The sequence below is a fragment of the Phoca vitulina genome, unplaced genomic scaffold (genome assembly GCF_004348235.1).
Source record: "Phoca vitulina isolate PV1807 unplaced genomic scaffold, GSC_HSeal_1.0 scaffold21, whole genome shotgun sequence".
Classification (NCBI taxonomy): Eukaryota; Metazoa; Chordata; class Mammalia; order Carnivora; family Phocidae; genus Phoca; species Phoca vitulina.
Window position 1 is genome coordinate 12,829,326 of NW_022589724.1, and position 14,814 is coordinate 12,844,139.

A 14,814-nucleotide genomic window follows, 5' to 3' on the forward strand; every position below is an offset into this window, starting at 1 on the left:
TTTTAGGCTAATTGTTCTGAATTATAAAAGTGCCTGAACTATGTTAAGAACATGTGCTATTAAATCAGACAACCTGTTCTAACCAAGTTACCTGATATAACTGAGCCTCAAATTCTTTTCCAGTCAAATCAATATAATAACAGGGCTATTTTGAAAATTAAATTAGATAACATATTTAAATACTAGATGTAGGGGCACCTGGGTCGCTCAGTCAGTTAAGCATCTGCCTTCCGCTCAGGTCGTGATCCCAGGGTCCTGGGATGGAGCCCCACATCAGGCACCCTGCTCAGCAGGGAGTCTGCTTCTTCCTCTCCCTCTGCCCCTCCCCCTGCTCATGCTCTTGCTCGAACTCTTGCTCGAACTTTCTCTGTCTCTCAAACGAATAAAAAATCTTTAAATACTAGGTATAATGCCTAGTATATAGTAATCAATAATATGTCTCGATTTTCTTAGGAAGGGCTATTTTACCTGGAAGTGATGTTCTTTCTACCTTTTTGGTATTAAAATGAAGACTGTAGGTGACAGTGACTTTTTTCTATTGATGTGCTTACTTAGCAAAATTTAAGACATTGCTCAAAATTAACTAAAAATTTTATTATTCTATGAAATTTAAAAATCTAAGAACTACTCATCTAGATGACCCCAGAAAAGGTTATAGCCAAAGACTTGATGAATATAATAATCTGAAAATGGAAAATATATAAGCAATCACATGGCCATAATTTACTAAAAGTCAACAGGAAACAAGGAAATTCTAATGTATTAAATACATGACTTTGAAGAATTACTCTGTACAAAATACATTAGAGACTTTCCAAAAATTTTATTATGAAAATCAGCATTCAAAATACTTAACTTGTAAAAAATCTTGATTTTATTAAACAATATATTGAAAACTACTGAATGCCTGCTACATATTAGTCAGGTTCCACAGAAAATAAGTAGAAGAGTCTTTTTTTTTTTTTTTAAACCATGGGCATTTATTATAAATCAATTGTTTTGACATTTCACAATTGGGAGACAGCAGTGTTTTAAAACAGAGCATTGAACTTGAACTCTAGAACACCTGATCTGCTACTTGTTAACTAACAATATGTGGGCAAGTTACCTAACGTCTGTTTTCTCATCTGTAAAGCCTAATAAATGGAAATGCTGGTACTTTAAAAACGCCAAAAATATAACATCAACTGAAAATTCTGAACCAAATTTAATTTCTTTTATCATCAAAAGTTAAGACACATTTTCTTCAGTATTAGGAATCTTGATTCTTAATATAAAATAAATTATCACGTCTTAAAAATTTTATATTTATAGCTGAATGTTTCTTCAATCATCACTGCCACTTCCTGATTCACTCAGCTGCAAATCATTTCTTAAAGTACTCATCAGAAGGCCACTGTTGTCATGAGATCTATTCTGGCCGGCATCCGTATCAGGAATCCTGCAATGTGGCATGGCAGACATGGCAGGATGTCCTGAGATATAATTCCCTGGATCAGAAGGAGAGGATCTGCACTCTTCATCGTCTGAATCACTGGAACTATCCTCACTACTTGAAGATGATGAACTTTTGGAATCCAATGAACTATCACAACTACTCATCTGGTCCATTAGACTAGCTTCTGCCTTCAGTTCTCTCTCAATATCATCCATTGGAGATGCTGGGGACATTTTGTCTTCAGATGGAGACTGTTTCACAAGATGGGGAGTCCTAGCTGAAGTCCGCATTTGTTGCTACCATTGCTCTCAACGATACTGAAGTTAACGACTTCCTTCAACTCTTGTTCTTTTTACAGTGATGTGGCTGCTGAGTTTTTCCAGTTGGCATTCTCCAGTGTCATGGTTAATAATTGAAATGCATTCCTTTAAGTAAGGTTTCTCTGAACCTTTGAAAACAGTTACTGGTGGAGTTGAACCCTCTATATCTGGCACAGTTATTGTCACCTGTTCACCTTTGCCGACTGTAAGCTCTCCTTCACAGGAAGTGTCAATAGAAATAGAAGCAGGTTTGAAGTCATAGTGTACAGTGTGGAACGCACAGCGTGGCTGCTTCTCGAAACTCTCGCCTAATGTGAGAACCTGCTCGCGACGGTCCATGTGCGAGGGTCCCGCTGCTCCATTCATCATTATTCTCCCGCTGCAACTTTGCCTTGGCCACCTGCGCTCACTCCCATCTGCCACCTCATCCTGAAGCAGCTGCATTTGCTGTGGCCCGGGCAGCCAGCAGACTCCAGAAGTTTAAAATTCATATATTCCCATCTCAAAACTGGAGAAATCCACCAAGAAAACTATCCTAGAAATATGGATCTTTTTATTTTTTTTAAAGATTATTTATTTATTTGACAGAGAGAGAGAGCACAAGCAGGGGGAGCAGCAGAGGGAGAGGGAGAAGCAGGCTCCCCGCTGAGCAGAGAGCTGGATGCAGGGCTTGATCTCAGGAACCTGAGATCATAACCTGAATTGAAGGCAGACGCTTAACCGACTGAGCCACCCAGGCGCCCCCAATATGGATCTTTTTAAAAATGCAACTTTATTAGGTTATACTTTAGATATAATAAAATCCACCTACATTTTAAATGCAGTATGACAACTTTTGACAAATGTATATACCCATATGACGGCAAAAATCAAGATACAGAACATTTCCACCATCTCCAAAAGTTCCCTGGTGCTCCTTTGTAGTCAGTCCTCCCTCCAAAACCCCCACCTCCTCAAGCTAAACATGTACCATATGACACTACCATACTGTCTTGATCACTATAGCTTTAGAGCAATTCTTTTTTCTTTTTTAAATTGTTAATTTTTTTTTTTTTAGTAATCTCTACACCCAAAGTGGAGCTTGAACTCACAACCTTGAGATCAAAAGTCACATGCTCTTCCGACCGAGCCAGCCCCTTTATAGCCATTCTTGAAATCAGGTACTTATCTGGGTACACATCATACAGGTACACATCATACAGTTTTGAGTCATCCAAAACATATACATCATTATTTCTCTCTGCATTTATTTAGGCCTTCTTTAATTTCCCTTAACAACATTCTGTGGTTTTCAGTGTAATGGTCTTACACATATTCCTGACCCTGTATCCTGCAACCTTAGTAATTCTTTAGAATTTCCTACATATACAGCTTTATTCCTTACTTTCCAACACGTATGCCTTTTATTTTTCTTTTTAATATTTTATTTATGTCAGAAACAGAGAGAGAGAGCACAAGCGGGGGGAACGGCAGGCAGAGCAGGCAGAGGGAGCAGCAGACTCCCCGCTGAACAAGGGGCCCGATGTGGGACTTGATCCCAGGACCCTGAGATCATGACCTGAGCTGAAGACAGACGTTTAACTGACTAAGCCACCCAGGCGTCCCTGCCTTTTATTTCTTATTCTAGTTTTATTGACCTGGCTAGAACTTCTTGTACAAAGTTGAACAGAAATAATGAGACTGGACATACTTGCATCACAGTGGATTTCAGCGGATAGGATTCCCTTACACCATTAAGTATGATGTAGTTTCATACCTTTATCAGGGTAAACACGTGCCCTTCTATTCCTAGGTGGCTGAGGGTCTTGTTTATCATAAATAAAAACTGAATTTTTCAAATGTCATCGCAGGATATATTAAGATGATCATAAAGTTTTTCTCTTTATTCTGTTAATAGAGTATGTTGCACTAATTTTCAAAAGGTAAACCACTTTGTATTTTTGGAATAATTCTGACTTGGTCATGATATATGATCTCCTTTCCATAGATATACAGCTGAATTTAATTTAATGCATTCTAAATATTATTTTTGGGTCCAATTTCATGAGGGATATTAATCTGTAGTTTTCTTTCCCCTCCTGTTATCAAGGGTAATACTAACTCCATAAAATAAATTAAACAGTGTTCTTCTCTTCTATATTCTGAAAGAATTTGTGTAGCACTTGTATTATTATTTCCTTAAATAAAGCCATTAGGTCTTAACTTTCTTTCTCAATTTGATTTTTTAAAACAGGTATAGAGTTATTTGGGTTTTCTAGCCATTTTGCATCAGTTGTGGTACTTTGTATTTTTCAAGGAATTTGTCCACTTCTAAACTGAATGAATGCCTGTTCATTTTACTGGCTTTAAATTGTTCATAATATTTTCTTAATCTCTGTCTTAGCCTGCTTAAGATACTATAACCAAATACAACAGACAGGGTGGTTTAACAATAGAAATTTACTTTCTCATAGTTCTGGAGATTAGAAGTCCCAAATTAAGGTGCCGGGGGCACCTGGGTGGCTCAGTCTTTAAGCGTCTGCCTTCGGCTCAGGTCATGATCCCAGAGTCCTGGGATCGAGCCCTGCATTGGGCTCCCTGCTCTGCGGTAGGCCTGCTTCTCCCTCTCCCACTCCCCCTGCTTGTGTTCCCTCTCTCGCTCTCTCTCTGTCAAATAAATAAATAAAATCTTTAAAAAAAAAAAAAACAACACAAAATTAAGGTGCCAGCATTTCACTTTCTAATGAAGACTCTTTTCCTGGCTTATAGACAAGGCACCTTTTCAGTGTCCTCACATGGCAGGAATGGAGGCAAGAGCAAGCTCTCCGGTATCTCTTTGTAAGGACACTAATTCCATTATGAGGGCTCCAACTCCAAGGCCCCATTTCCATATACCATCACATTGAAGATTGGGCCTTACACACATGAATTTGGGAGGTATACATTCAGTCTGTAACACTAGCCTTTTAATGTATAGAAGCATTCTTGATGTTGGTAATTTCTCTCATTTTTTGGTCTACCTAGAAGTTTATCAATTTTATTGACCTATAAAAAAACAACTATTGGTTTCATTATTTTTTCTCTACTGCTTGTTTTCTATGTCCTTAATCTAAGCTCCTCATATTTAATATTTTCATCCTATTTACTTGGGAGTTTCACTTGCTTTTCTCTGCTATGCTTAGAAGCGTAGATAATTCATTTTATACCTTTTTCTTTTCTAATATAAACATTTAAAGCTATTAAGTTTCCTTCTAAGAACAGTTCTAGCTGCACCCTTCAAAGTTTAGTAAATTGTGTTTTCATTTTAATTCAATTCAAAATATTTTCTAATTTCCTTTGTGACATATTTGATCCATAGGTTAAGTGTTACCTTTTCTATAAGTAATTCGGAAAATTTCCCCCATATATTGAGGATTATACTTTTTTGATTTCTAATATAATTTTAATGAAGTAAGAGAACTAACCCTACATAATTTTAATGCATTCACCTTTACTGAGACTTGTTTTAGGATCCAAATATAGCCTATCTTGGTGACTATTTCATGTGAACTTAAAAAAATGTGTATTCTAACAGTGTTACAGAAACCGTTCCATTGTCAATTAAAACAAGCTGGTTATTAGTGTTCAAAACGTCTATATTAGGGGATGTACAAACTTCTTCTTAAAGGGCTACATAAATATTTTAGGATTTGTGAGACATATAATCTCTATTGCATCTATTTAACTCTACAGAGGTAGCATGGAAGCACCCATAGGGATGTAAATAAAGGAGTGTGCCTGGGTTCAAATAAAGTTTTATGTATAAACACTGAAATTTCTATTTCATATAAGCTTCATGTATCTCAGAATATTATTGTTTTATTTTTTTCACAATTTAAAAATGTAAAAATCAGTCTTAGGTCACACGGAATATAAAAATGGGCAAATAAGACAGATTTGGCCAACATGTCACAGTCTGTCAACCCCTCTTCTGTGTCCTGATTTTCTATTTACTATGCTACCAATTACTGAGATAGAAGTTTTGAAATCTCCAGCTATAACTGTGAATTTGTCTATTTATTTAGTTCTATAAGCTTTCATTTTATATATTTTGAAGCTCTGTAATTAAGTGTGTATATATATAACAATTTATATATTTATATATTTTATATATATTGATTATAAATAAAAATTACGTATTATAAATAAAAATCATGCTATATATAAAATTATATATATTGCAAATAAAAATCATATACACTTTATATAGTTTTATATATTATTATATATTAAAATTATACATATTTTTTCAAGGTATATATACACTTACCAAGAAATACAAATAAATACAATGGAACACAAAATGATAAATAATAAATAAAATGAAATATTAAAAAAATGGCCTAAAGAAAGCTAGGAAACAAAGAATAAATGGGACAAATAGAAAACAAATAGCAAGATGGCAGGCTCAGAACCAACCAGGTCAAATAATTTTATTAAGTGGAAATGGCAAAAGATTCCAAATAAAAGGTAGAGTTTATCAGTCTGATAAAAGCAAGACGCAATTATATGATGTGAAGAAGAAATCCATTTTTTTTTTTAAAGATTTTATTTACTTATTTGACAGAAAGACACAGTGAAAGAGGGAACACAAGCAGGGGGTGTGGGAGAGGGAGAAGCAGGCTTCCCGCGGAGCAGGGAGCCCGATGTGGGGCTTGATCCCAGGACCCTGAGATCATGACCTGAGCCGAAGGCAGACGCTTAACGACTGAGCCACTCAGGCGCCCCAGAAATCCATTTTTTTAAAAAGTTTTATTTTTAGGTAATCTCTACACCCAATGTGGGGCTTGAACTCACAACCCCAAGACCAAGAATCACATGCTCTACTGACTGAGCCAGCCAAGTGTCCCAGAAGAAATTCATTTTAAATATAAAATCTCAGGTTCAAAGTAAAAGGAATGGAAGAAGATAAGTATGTAAACAGGAATCACAATAGAGCTGAGTGGCTGTATGGGTATTGAACAAAGCAGGCCTCAGGAAAAGGAATATTACCAGGGATGAGGAGACATTTCATAATAAAGGAATCAATTTTTCAAGAAAAGATAATATGTCATGCATAAATGAAACATATAAACATAAAAGGCAGATAATCTGTTTTTTTTAAATATATATATATTTTTTAAAGATTTTATTTATTCATTTGAGACACAGAGATAGAGAGAGAGAGAGAGCATGAGCAGTGGGAGAGGCAGAGGGAGAGGGAGAAGCAGACTCCCTGCTAAGCCAGGAGCCCGATGTGGGGCTCGATCCCAGGACCCTGGGATCATAACCTGAGCTGAAGGTAGACGCTTAACCATCTGAGCCACCCAGGCGCCCCTAATCTCTACTTTTTAACTAGAATCTTTATACTCTTTGCTTACTTTTGTTTAAGTGACTGCACTGGGGATAAATCATCAATATGCATCTTTAACTTGCCACAGTCCACCTTTAAATGGTAAAACCTAGGTATAATGTAAGAACTTTTCAAAGTATGTGTCTATTTCCCTCATCAAAACCTTTGTGTTACCGTCTTTTATTTTACTTTTCACATATGCTATAACCCCCAAATATATTACTACTATCTTGCTTTAAATAGTCAATTATCTTTTTTTTTTTACATCATGTTTTATACACTTAATCTTTTTTTTTTTTAAGATTTTATTTATTTATTTGTCAGAGAGAGCGCGCACACAAGCAGGGGAAGCGGCAGGCAGAGGGAGAAGCAGGCTCCCGATGCGGGACTCGATCCCAGGACCCCGGGATCACGACTTGAGCCAAAGGCAGATGCTTAACCAACTGAGCCACCCAGGCATCCCTTAATGTATCTTTTTTTTTTTTTAAGACTCCCCACTGAGCAGGGAGCCCGACGTGGGGCCCAACCCTAAGACCCTGGGATCATGACCCAAGCCAAAGGCAGACGCCTAACCAACTGAGCCACCCAGGCGCCCCAACACTTAATGTATCTTGGAGACCTTTCCATAGAGAGGAATCTATACTTTTTTTCCCTTTCTTTCCTTCTTTTTACTGTAGTAAAATCACATAGCAAAATTCACTATCCTAACCATTTTCAAATGTAGAATTCAGTAGTATTAAACACAGTCATAATGTTGTGCAGCTATCACCACCATCCATTTCAGTAACTCTTTTCATCACGTAAAACTGAAATTCTATACTCATTAAACAGTAACTCCTTCTATTTCCCTCTTCCTCCAGCCCCTGCAACCACCATTCTACTCCCTGTCTCTATGACTTCAAGTACTCTCACTTCCTTTTGTGCATATTCTATGGCTATTTTCTTTGTAGTTATCGTGGGGATTATACTTCATATCTTCAAGTTGTAACACTCTAATCTGAATTTATGCCAGTTTATCTTCAGTAACATACAAAAACTCTGTTCCTTTACACCTCTATCCCCAACCCTTTCTGTTGCTGATGTTACAATACTATAATCTTATACACGTGTGCCCCAAAACATGAACTAAAAATTCTTTTAAATGCATTAGTCTCCTAAATTACATGGGAAAAAATGTAGAGCTACAAATAAGTCACATGCTAGTTTTTATATTAATAACATTTTTAAAAATGCAGCTCTTGTGAAAGACCTGTACTTTGAAAACTATAAAACACTGATGAAAGAAATGGAAGGGAACACAAAGAAATGGAAAAACATTCCATGCTCACAGACTGGAAGAACAAATACTGTTAAAATGTCTACACTACCCAAAGCAATCTACACATTTAATGCAATCCCTATCAAAATACCAACAGCAGTTTTCACAGAACTAGAACAAACAATCCTCTAAAATCTGGTATGGAACCACCAAAGACCCCAAACAGCCAAAGCAATCTTGAAAAAGAAAAGTAAAGCTGGAGATACCACAATTCCAGACTTCAAGTTATATTACAAAGCTGTAGTAATGAAAACACTATGGTACTGGCACAAAAACTGACATACAGATCATTGGAACAGAAAAGAAAACCCACAAATACACCCACAACCATATGGTCAATTAATCTTTGACAAAGCAGGAAAGAATATCCAATGGGAAAAAAAGAGTCTCTTCAACAAATGGTGTTGGGAGAACTGGATAGCAACATGCAAAAGGATGAAACTGGCCCACTTTCTTTCACAACACACAAAAATAAAGTCAAAACAGATTAAAGACCTAAATGTGAGGCCTGAAACCATAAAAATCCTAGAAGAGAACACAGACAGTAACTTCTTGGATATCGGCTGTAGCAAATTCTTTCTAGGTATGTCTACTGAGGCATGGGAAACAAAAGAATAAATAAATTATTGGTACTACGGCAAAATCAAGCTTCTGCACAGCAAAGTAAACAATCAACAAAACTAAAAGACAACCTACAAAATGAGAGAAGTTATTTACAAATGACATATCCAATAAAGGGTTAGTATCCAAAATATATAAAGAACTTATAAAGCTCAACACCCAACAAAAAAATAATCCAATTAAAAAATGAGTAGAAGACATGAACAGACATTTCTTCCAAGGAAGACATGCAGATGGTCAACAGATGAAAAGATGCTCATCATCACTTACCATCAGGGAAATGCAAATCAAAACTACAATGCGATATCACCTCACACCTGTCAGAATGGCTAAAATCAGTAACACAAGAAAGACTAGGTGTTGGTGATGATGTGCAGAAAAAGGAACCATCATGCACTGTTGGTGGGATATCATATGGTATTTCTTGTTTTCTATCTTGCTTAGCATAATACTCTCTAGCACCATCCACGTCATTGCAAATGGCAATATTTCATTCTTTTTTTTATGGCTGAATAACATTCCATTCCATATGTGTATGTATGTGTGTGTATACACACCACATCTTTTTTAAGACTTTACTTATTTGAGAGTGAGAGAGGGAGGGCACGTGTGCACATGAGTGGGGGGAGGGGCAGAAGGGGGAGGGGGAAGAGGGAGAAGCAGACTCCCCAATGAGCAGGGAGCCCAACATGGGGCTCAATCCAGGACTGTGGGATTATGACCTGAGCCAAAGGCAGATGCTTAACCAACTGAGCCACCCAGGTGCCCCTTAGGATCTCTACCTCGAACATGGGGCTTGAACTCACAACCCCAAGATCAGAAGTCACACATTCCACAAATCGAGACAGCCAGGCAGCCCTCTTTTTTTTTCTTAATCTGTGATTGGACTTTAGAGTCAAGTGTGTTACACATAAATGATCTAATTTATTTTTTTAAATCAAATTTATTTAAACTAAAACACAAACAAAGACACTTTTGAAGGACAGTTTTGCCAAACACAGGACTAAAAAAAAGAATTAAATCTTCATTCTTTTAGGCTCACTGCTTTCTGGCCCCCAAAGTTCCTGATGAGAAACATGCTCATATTCTTATTGAGGATCCCTTGTATGTGCTGAGTTGATTCTCTCTTTTGGCTTTCAAGATTCTTTGTCTATGGAAAGTTTGATTATATGTATCTCATGTGGGTCTCCTTGAGTTCACCTTACTTGGAGCTTCTTGGATGTTTATACTCATGTTTTTCAACAAATCTGGGGCTGTGGTGGAACACCCGGCTGGCTCAGTCAGTGAAGCATCCGACTCTTGATCTCAGGGCTGTAAGTTCAAGCCCCATGTTGGCTGAAGCGATTACTTAAAAATGCAATCTTTATTGGGGTGCCTGGGTAGCTCAGTTGGTTAAGCATCTGACTTCTTGGTTTTGACTCAGGCATGGGTCATGGGATTGAGCCCTGAATCGGGCTCTGTGCTCAATGCGGAGTCTGCTTCAAGATTCTATCCCTCTATCCCTCCACCCACTCGGCACACACTCTCCCTCTCTCTCTAAAATAAATAAATCTTTAAAATAAAATAAAATCTTTATTAAAAAATAATTTGGGACTGTGGTAACTCTGGAAATCAGATTCTTCCCCTTCTTCAGAGTCTTCTAAGTTTTTGTTACTGTTTTTTGTTTTTTGATTGTTGTAAGCTATCTCTGTACCAAGAATCAGCCTTGGGTTTATGTAAATTTAAGATCTTCTCTGGTTTCTTTTGAGCCTTTTCCCAGGCATGTACTATCACTTTCTAATTTTCCCTATAGATGCAGTTGTTTTTTAATGTCTTAGTTTTTAATATCTCACTCCCAAAAAGGGTGAAAGAGGAAAAATGAAGGGAGAGGGAAAGAGTGCCAGCTCTTTGAATTCACTAGAAGTCATAGGAGGAGGGGGGGATAGTTTGCTACAATAGGAGGAGATGCAAAGACAATGGCTGCCTGCCTCTTTGTCTGCAACTGTGCGCTCAGAAGAAGCAATTAACAATCAGAACACAGATTCCTGAAAATTAAGAGGACATGGTCATTTCTAACCATGTTGGCTCCCTCAAGCTATTTATAAGCTGCTTCTGGAACATGTACGTACCTACTGGGGGCACCTGGGTGGCTCAGTCGGTTAAGTGTCTGTCTTCGGCTCAAGTCATGATCCCAGGGTCCTGAGATGGAGCCCCGCATTGGGCTCCCTGCTCATCGGGGAGCCTGCTTCTCCCTCTCCCCCTCCACCCCGTCCCCCACCTCCCTCCCCCGGCTCGTGCTTTCTCTTTCTCTCTCTCCCAAATAAATAAAATCTTAAAAAAAAAAAGAGCAGAGGATAGGTGGCTGCTACTGTGCTAAGAGCTGAAATTGACCAAAATAAAACACAATTTACCTTCTAAGTCTTCCTCTGGAACAACTTGCAAGCTTTCAATAGATTCCAGAGTTCCAAATTACAGAAAGAGTCTGTCAGTGCAACTGTTGTTTAGGTAGGGAGTCAGATTCCTGGTGCTTCTTACTCCACTATTCCCAGAATCCTCCTTCAATTATCTTAAATTTACAAAACAAAACAAACCAAAAAAAAAAAAAAAAAAAAAAAGGAAGGAGAAGTCATATATCCACTTTGTGGATATTTACCATTTTGTACAGACCCAAGTTTCCACCTGGTATCATTTTCCTCAAGTCTGAAGAATTTCCTTCACCATTTCATGTAACAGACATCTGTTACTGACAAATGCTCTCGGCTCTTGCAGCCTCAAAGAAAATTTGATTTTAACTTCATTTTTGAAACTTTAAATGGATATAGATGATTTATTTATTTTTAGCACTTTAAAGATGTTACTCTGTTGTCTTCTTGCTTACAGTTTAGACAAAAAATTTTGTATCATTCTTACCTTTGTTCCACTGAATAAAATGGGGCTTTTTTCCCTCTGGCTACTTTTAAGATTTGTTTTGCATTCCTGGTTTTCAAGAATTTGATTATGATGAGCCTTGGTGAGATTTTCACTGTATTTATCCTGCTTGTGGTTCATTGAACTTCTTAGTTATGTAGCTTCATAGATTCTACTATATTTGGAATATTTTCAGTCATTATTTCTTCAGGTATACATGCTTCCCTGCCCCCATCTTCCTTTCTGGGACCTGAATTACACATATGTTTGGACCACCTGATTTTTTTCTATAGTTTACTGAAGACTCTGTTCATTTATTTCTCAATCCTTTTTGGTCTATGTGCTTTCATCTTCTTTCTTTCTATCTATCTATCTATTTATTTAGGATTTTATTTTTAAGTAATCTCTCCACTCAATGTGGGGCTCGAACTCACAACCCAGAGATCAAGAGTCATGTGCTCCACTAACTAAGCCAGCCAGGCCTCCCGCCACTGCTGTCTTTAAATTGACTTATCATTTATTCCACAGAAAACATGTGCTATTAATGCCATGCCATGTGTTTTTTAGACATATTCTTATCTTTAGAAGTTCCATTTTTCTCCTTATTACACTAATAGTTTAAATCCTTAAACATACTTTTAATAACCATTTCAAAGTCCAAATCTGCTAATTTCATTATCTCTGCCATCTTCTAGGTCTCTTTTCTTTTTTTAAGGTTTTATTTATTTATTTGTGGGGGGGAGAGAGCGCACGAAAGTACGCGCATGCAAGCACAAGAGCAGAGGAAGACACGAGGAGGGAGATGAAGAGGGAAAGAATCCCAAGCAGACTCCACTCTGAGTGCGGAGCTCAATATGAGGTTCGATCTCCCAACCCTGAGACCATGACCTGAACTGAAACCAAGAGTTGGACACTCAACTGACTGAGCCACCCAGGTGCCCCATCTAGGTCTCTTTCTGTTGACTGATTTTCCTCCTGGTTATAGGTCACAGTTTGTGGTTCTTTCCGTGTTTGGCAATTTTTGGTTGAACAGTCAACACTGTGAGCACTAGAATTTGTTTTATTCCTTTAATGTGCCAGATTCTTTTCTGGAAAAAAAGGTACTTTCAGATCAGGCAATTGTTTTAGAGCTTGTTTTTAAGCTTTGTTAGAGTAGGTTTAGAGTAGCCTTTATGTTAGAGCTGGTGTACTGTTATTGGTAAGGCAGGTGTGGCTTACTACTTGGCAACAGATTCAAAAGGAGATTTCTGGAGCACTTTTCTCACAGAGCTCCCTTCTTTTCCATACACTGCTTCCATAGCTCCCAGTTGCCTCAGCCTTCCCAAACTTGGATCTCTGTCTCTTAACTCAGCAATTCTGCCATGTTTGCCTGGGATCCCCCCAGTCTTACATAGAGTCCAGAAAAAATGCCAGGATGATTACAGGGCTCACCTCATTTGTTTACTTTTATCTGAAATCATAGTCCTGCATAAAATAATATATTTCAAATAAAGGCTGCTTAAAAAAAAAAAAAAAATCACTGCTCACGTAAAAAGTCTAACTATAGAAATTCCAAATCTGGAATGGTGACATACAAAGTTTTCAGTGACTCAGGTTCTACTTGTCTTTCTGTTAGGGTGCGGCCCTCATCCTCATCACCTAAGATGGAAGCTGGAACTCCCGCAGGCAGTAGGATAAAAGAGGAAAATTGCAACCATGTAGAGATGTTCCAGAAGTAACTTCTATAACTTCCACTTGTATCTCATTAGCCAGGACTTAAACACATGACCACACCTAGGTATAAGGAAGACTGAAAAGTAGCTGTTTAATTTGGGAGGCAACATGCCCAGTTAAAAATTAGTGTTGTCACTAAAGAAAACAGAAAAGTATTAGGGTACACAATAGTCTCTACCATAATTCCTAAGATTAAATTTAAAAAGAGAAATATACAATTCATGAAAAAACGTATAAAACATTTTCATAATTATCAAAGGATATAAAATAAGACCTACAAACATGAGATCACAGGTCAGGTTCCCAGAAGGAAAGGCACAACTGTGCTTATCACCAATTCCATTTGATGTCTTTGCAGTAAAACCACAAATGTGTAATTCTGAATTAATTTAACTTGAGAAGTTTCTTCTCCATGTGTAAAGTAACAGGTGTTAATATGTTGATCCCATTAATAGAACTTTGCCAGCAGCTAAATTATATCAGTTTTATCATCATCTGCTAACAGTGAAAAATCAGTTATTACCCAATAATGACTGAACGTTGAATCATTTCAATGGAATAAAAATAAAGCTTCTGGGAAGTCATTCTATCAAAAGTGAAAATATCTAATACTAATGAAAACTGAGTTTTAAAAAAGTTCTACATTAAAGGGGTGTCTGGGTGGCTCACTCTGTTAAGCATCTGACTCAATTTTGGCTCAGGTCATGATCTCAGGGTCGTGAGACTGAGCACCAAGTCAGGCTCCGTGCTGGGCATGGAGCCTGCTTAAGATTCTTTCTCTCTCTCCCCCTCTGCCCCTCCTTCCTCCCTCTCAAAAAAAAAAAAAAAGTTCTACATTAAAGATCAACTTTTTGTGAGGTAATAATACAAACAGAAGTTTTAGTGCAACAGTGTCATGATAAAAATACTGTTCTGACAGTCCTATGGGGCAGACGTGTACCTGCAATTGGTTTGGTACATACATAACTCCTTTACCAAACAAGCAATATTCTACTAACAGAGATACTATAGTCATCAAATTTTAGAAATTATTTTTTAAATCCACATTTAGATTAAATGAACCACAAAAACTTTGTGATAAGATTATACTGAATACCATAAAGGTCCTTTAGCGTAACAGGATGCCTGGCTCTTTCACCTACCCATTATCAATGTGATTTTTTTTTTT

At 37.3% G+C, this 14,814-nt stretch overlaps 3 protein-coding genes across 12 annotated transcripts in view; all 3 read right to left on the reverse strand.

Moving 5' to 3' along the window:
- The window catches only part of PTBP3 (polypyrimidine tract binding protein 3), a 122,506-nt gene that overhangs the window by 62,369 nt on the left and 45,323 nt on the right, over nt 1-14,814 (reverse strand). For 3 of the 10 annotated variants that reach the window (XM_032418231.1, XM_032418228.1, XM_032418229.1), the window contains exon 2: nt 11,438-11,592. The exons of the other annotated variants lie outside the window; for them this stretch is intronic. The gene's annotated coding sequence lies outside the window, so the exon portion shown is untranslated. The remainder of the gene's footprint in view (nt 1-11,437; nt 11,593-14,814) is intronic. 10 annotated transcript variants of the gene reach the window in all.
- On the reverse strand, nt 950-2,127 carry LOC116640972 (ELL-associated factor 2-like). Its single transcript, XM_032418236.1, has one exon. It carries the CDS (start codon nt 1,726-1,728, stop codon nt 1,327-1,329), a length of 402 nt encoding a protein of 133 aa, XP_032274127.1. The 5' UTR covers nt 1,729-2,127; the 3' UTR covers nt 950-1,326.
- LOC116640971 (ELL-associated factor 2-like) lies at nt 1,752-2,228 on the reverse strand. The gene has a single exon (XM_032418235.1). The coding sequence runs from the start codon at nt 2,200-2,202 to the stop codon at nt 1,762-1,764; it is 441 nt and encodes a 146-aa protein (XP_032274126.1). The 5' UTR covers nt 2,203-2,228; the 3' UTR covers nt 1,752-1,761.

Coding starts and splice junctions, on each gene's coding strand:
- LOC116640972 (XM_032418236.1), bottom strand. CDS start 1,728: ATGCGGACTTCAGCTAGGACTCCCCATCTTGTGAAACAGTCTCCATCT.
- LOC116640971 (XM_032418235.1), bottom strand. CDS start 2,202: ATGCAGCTGCTTCAGGATGAGGTGGCAGATGGGAGTGAGCGCAGGTGG.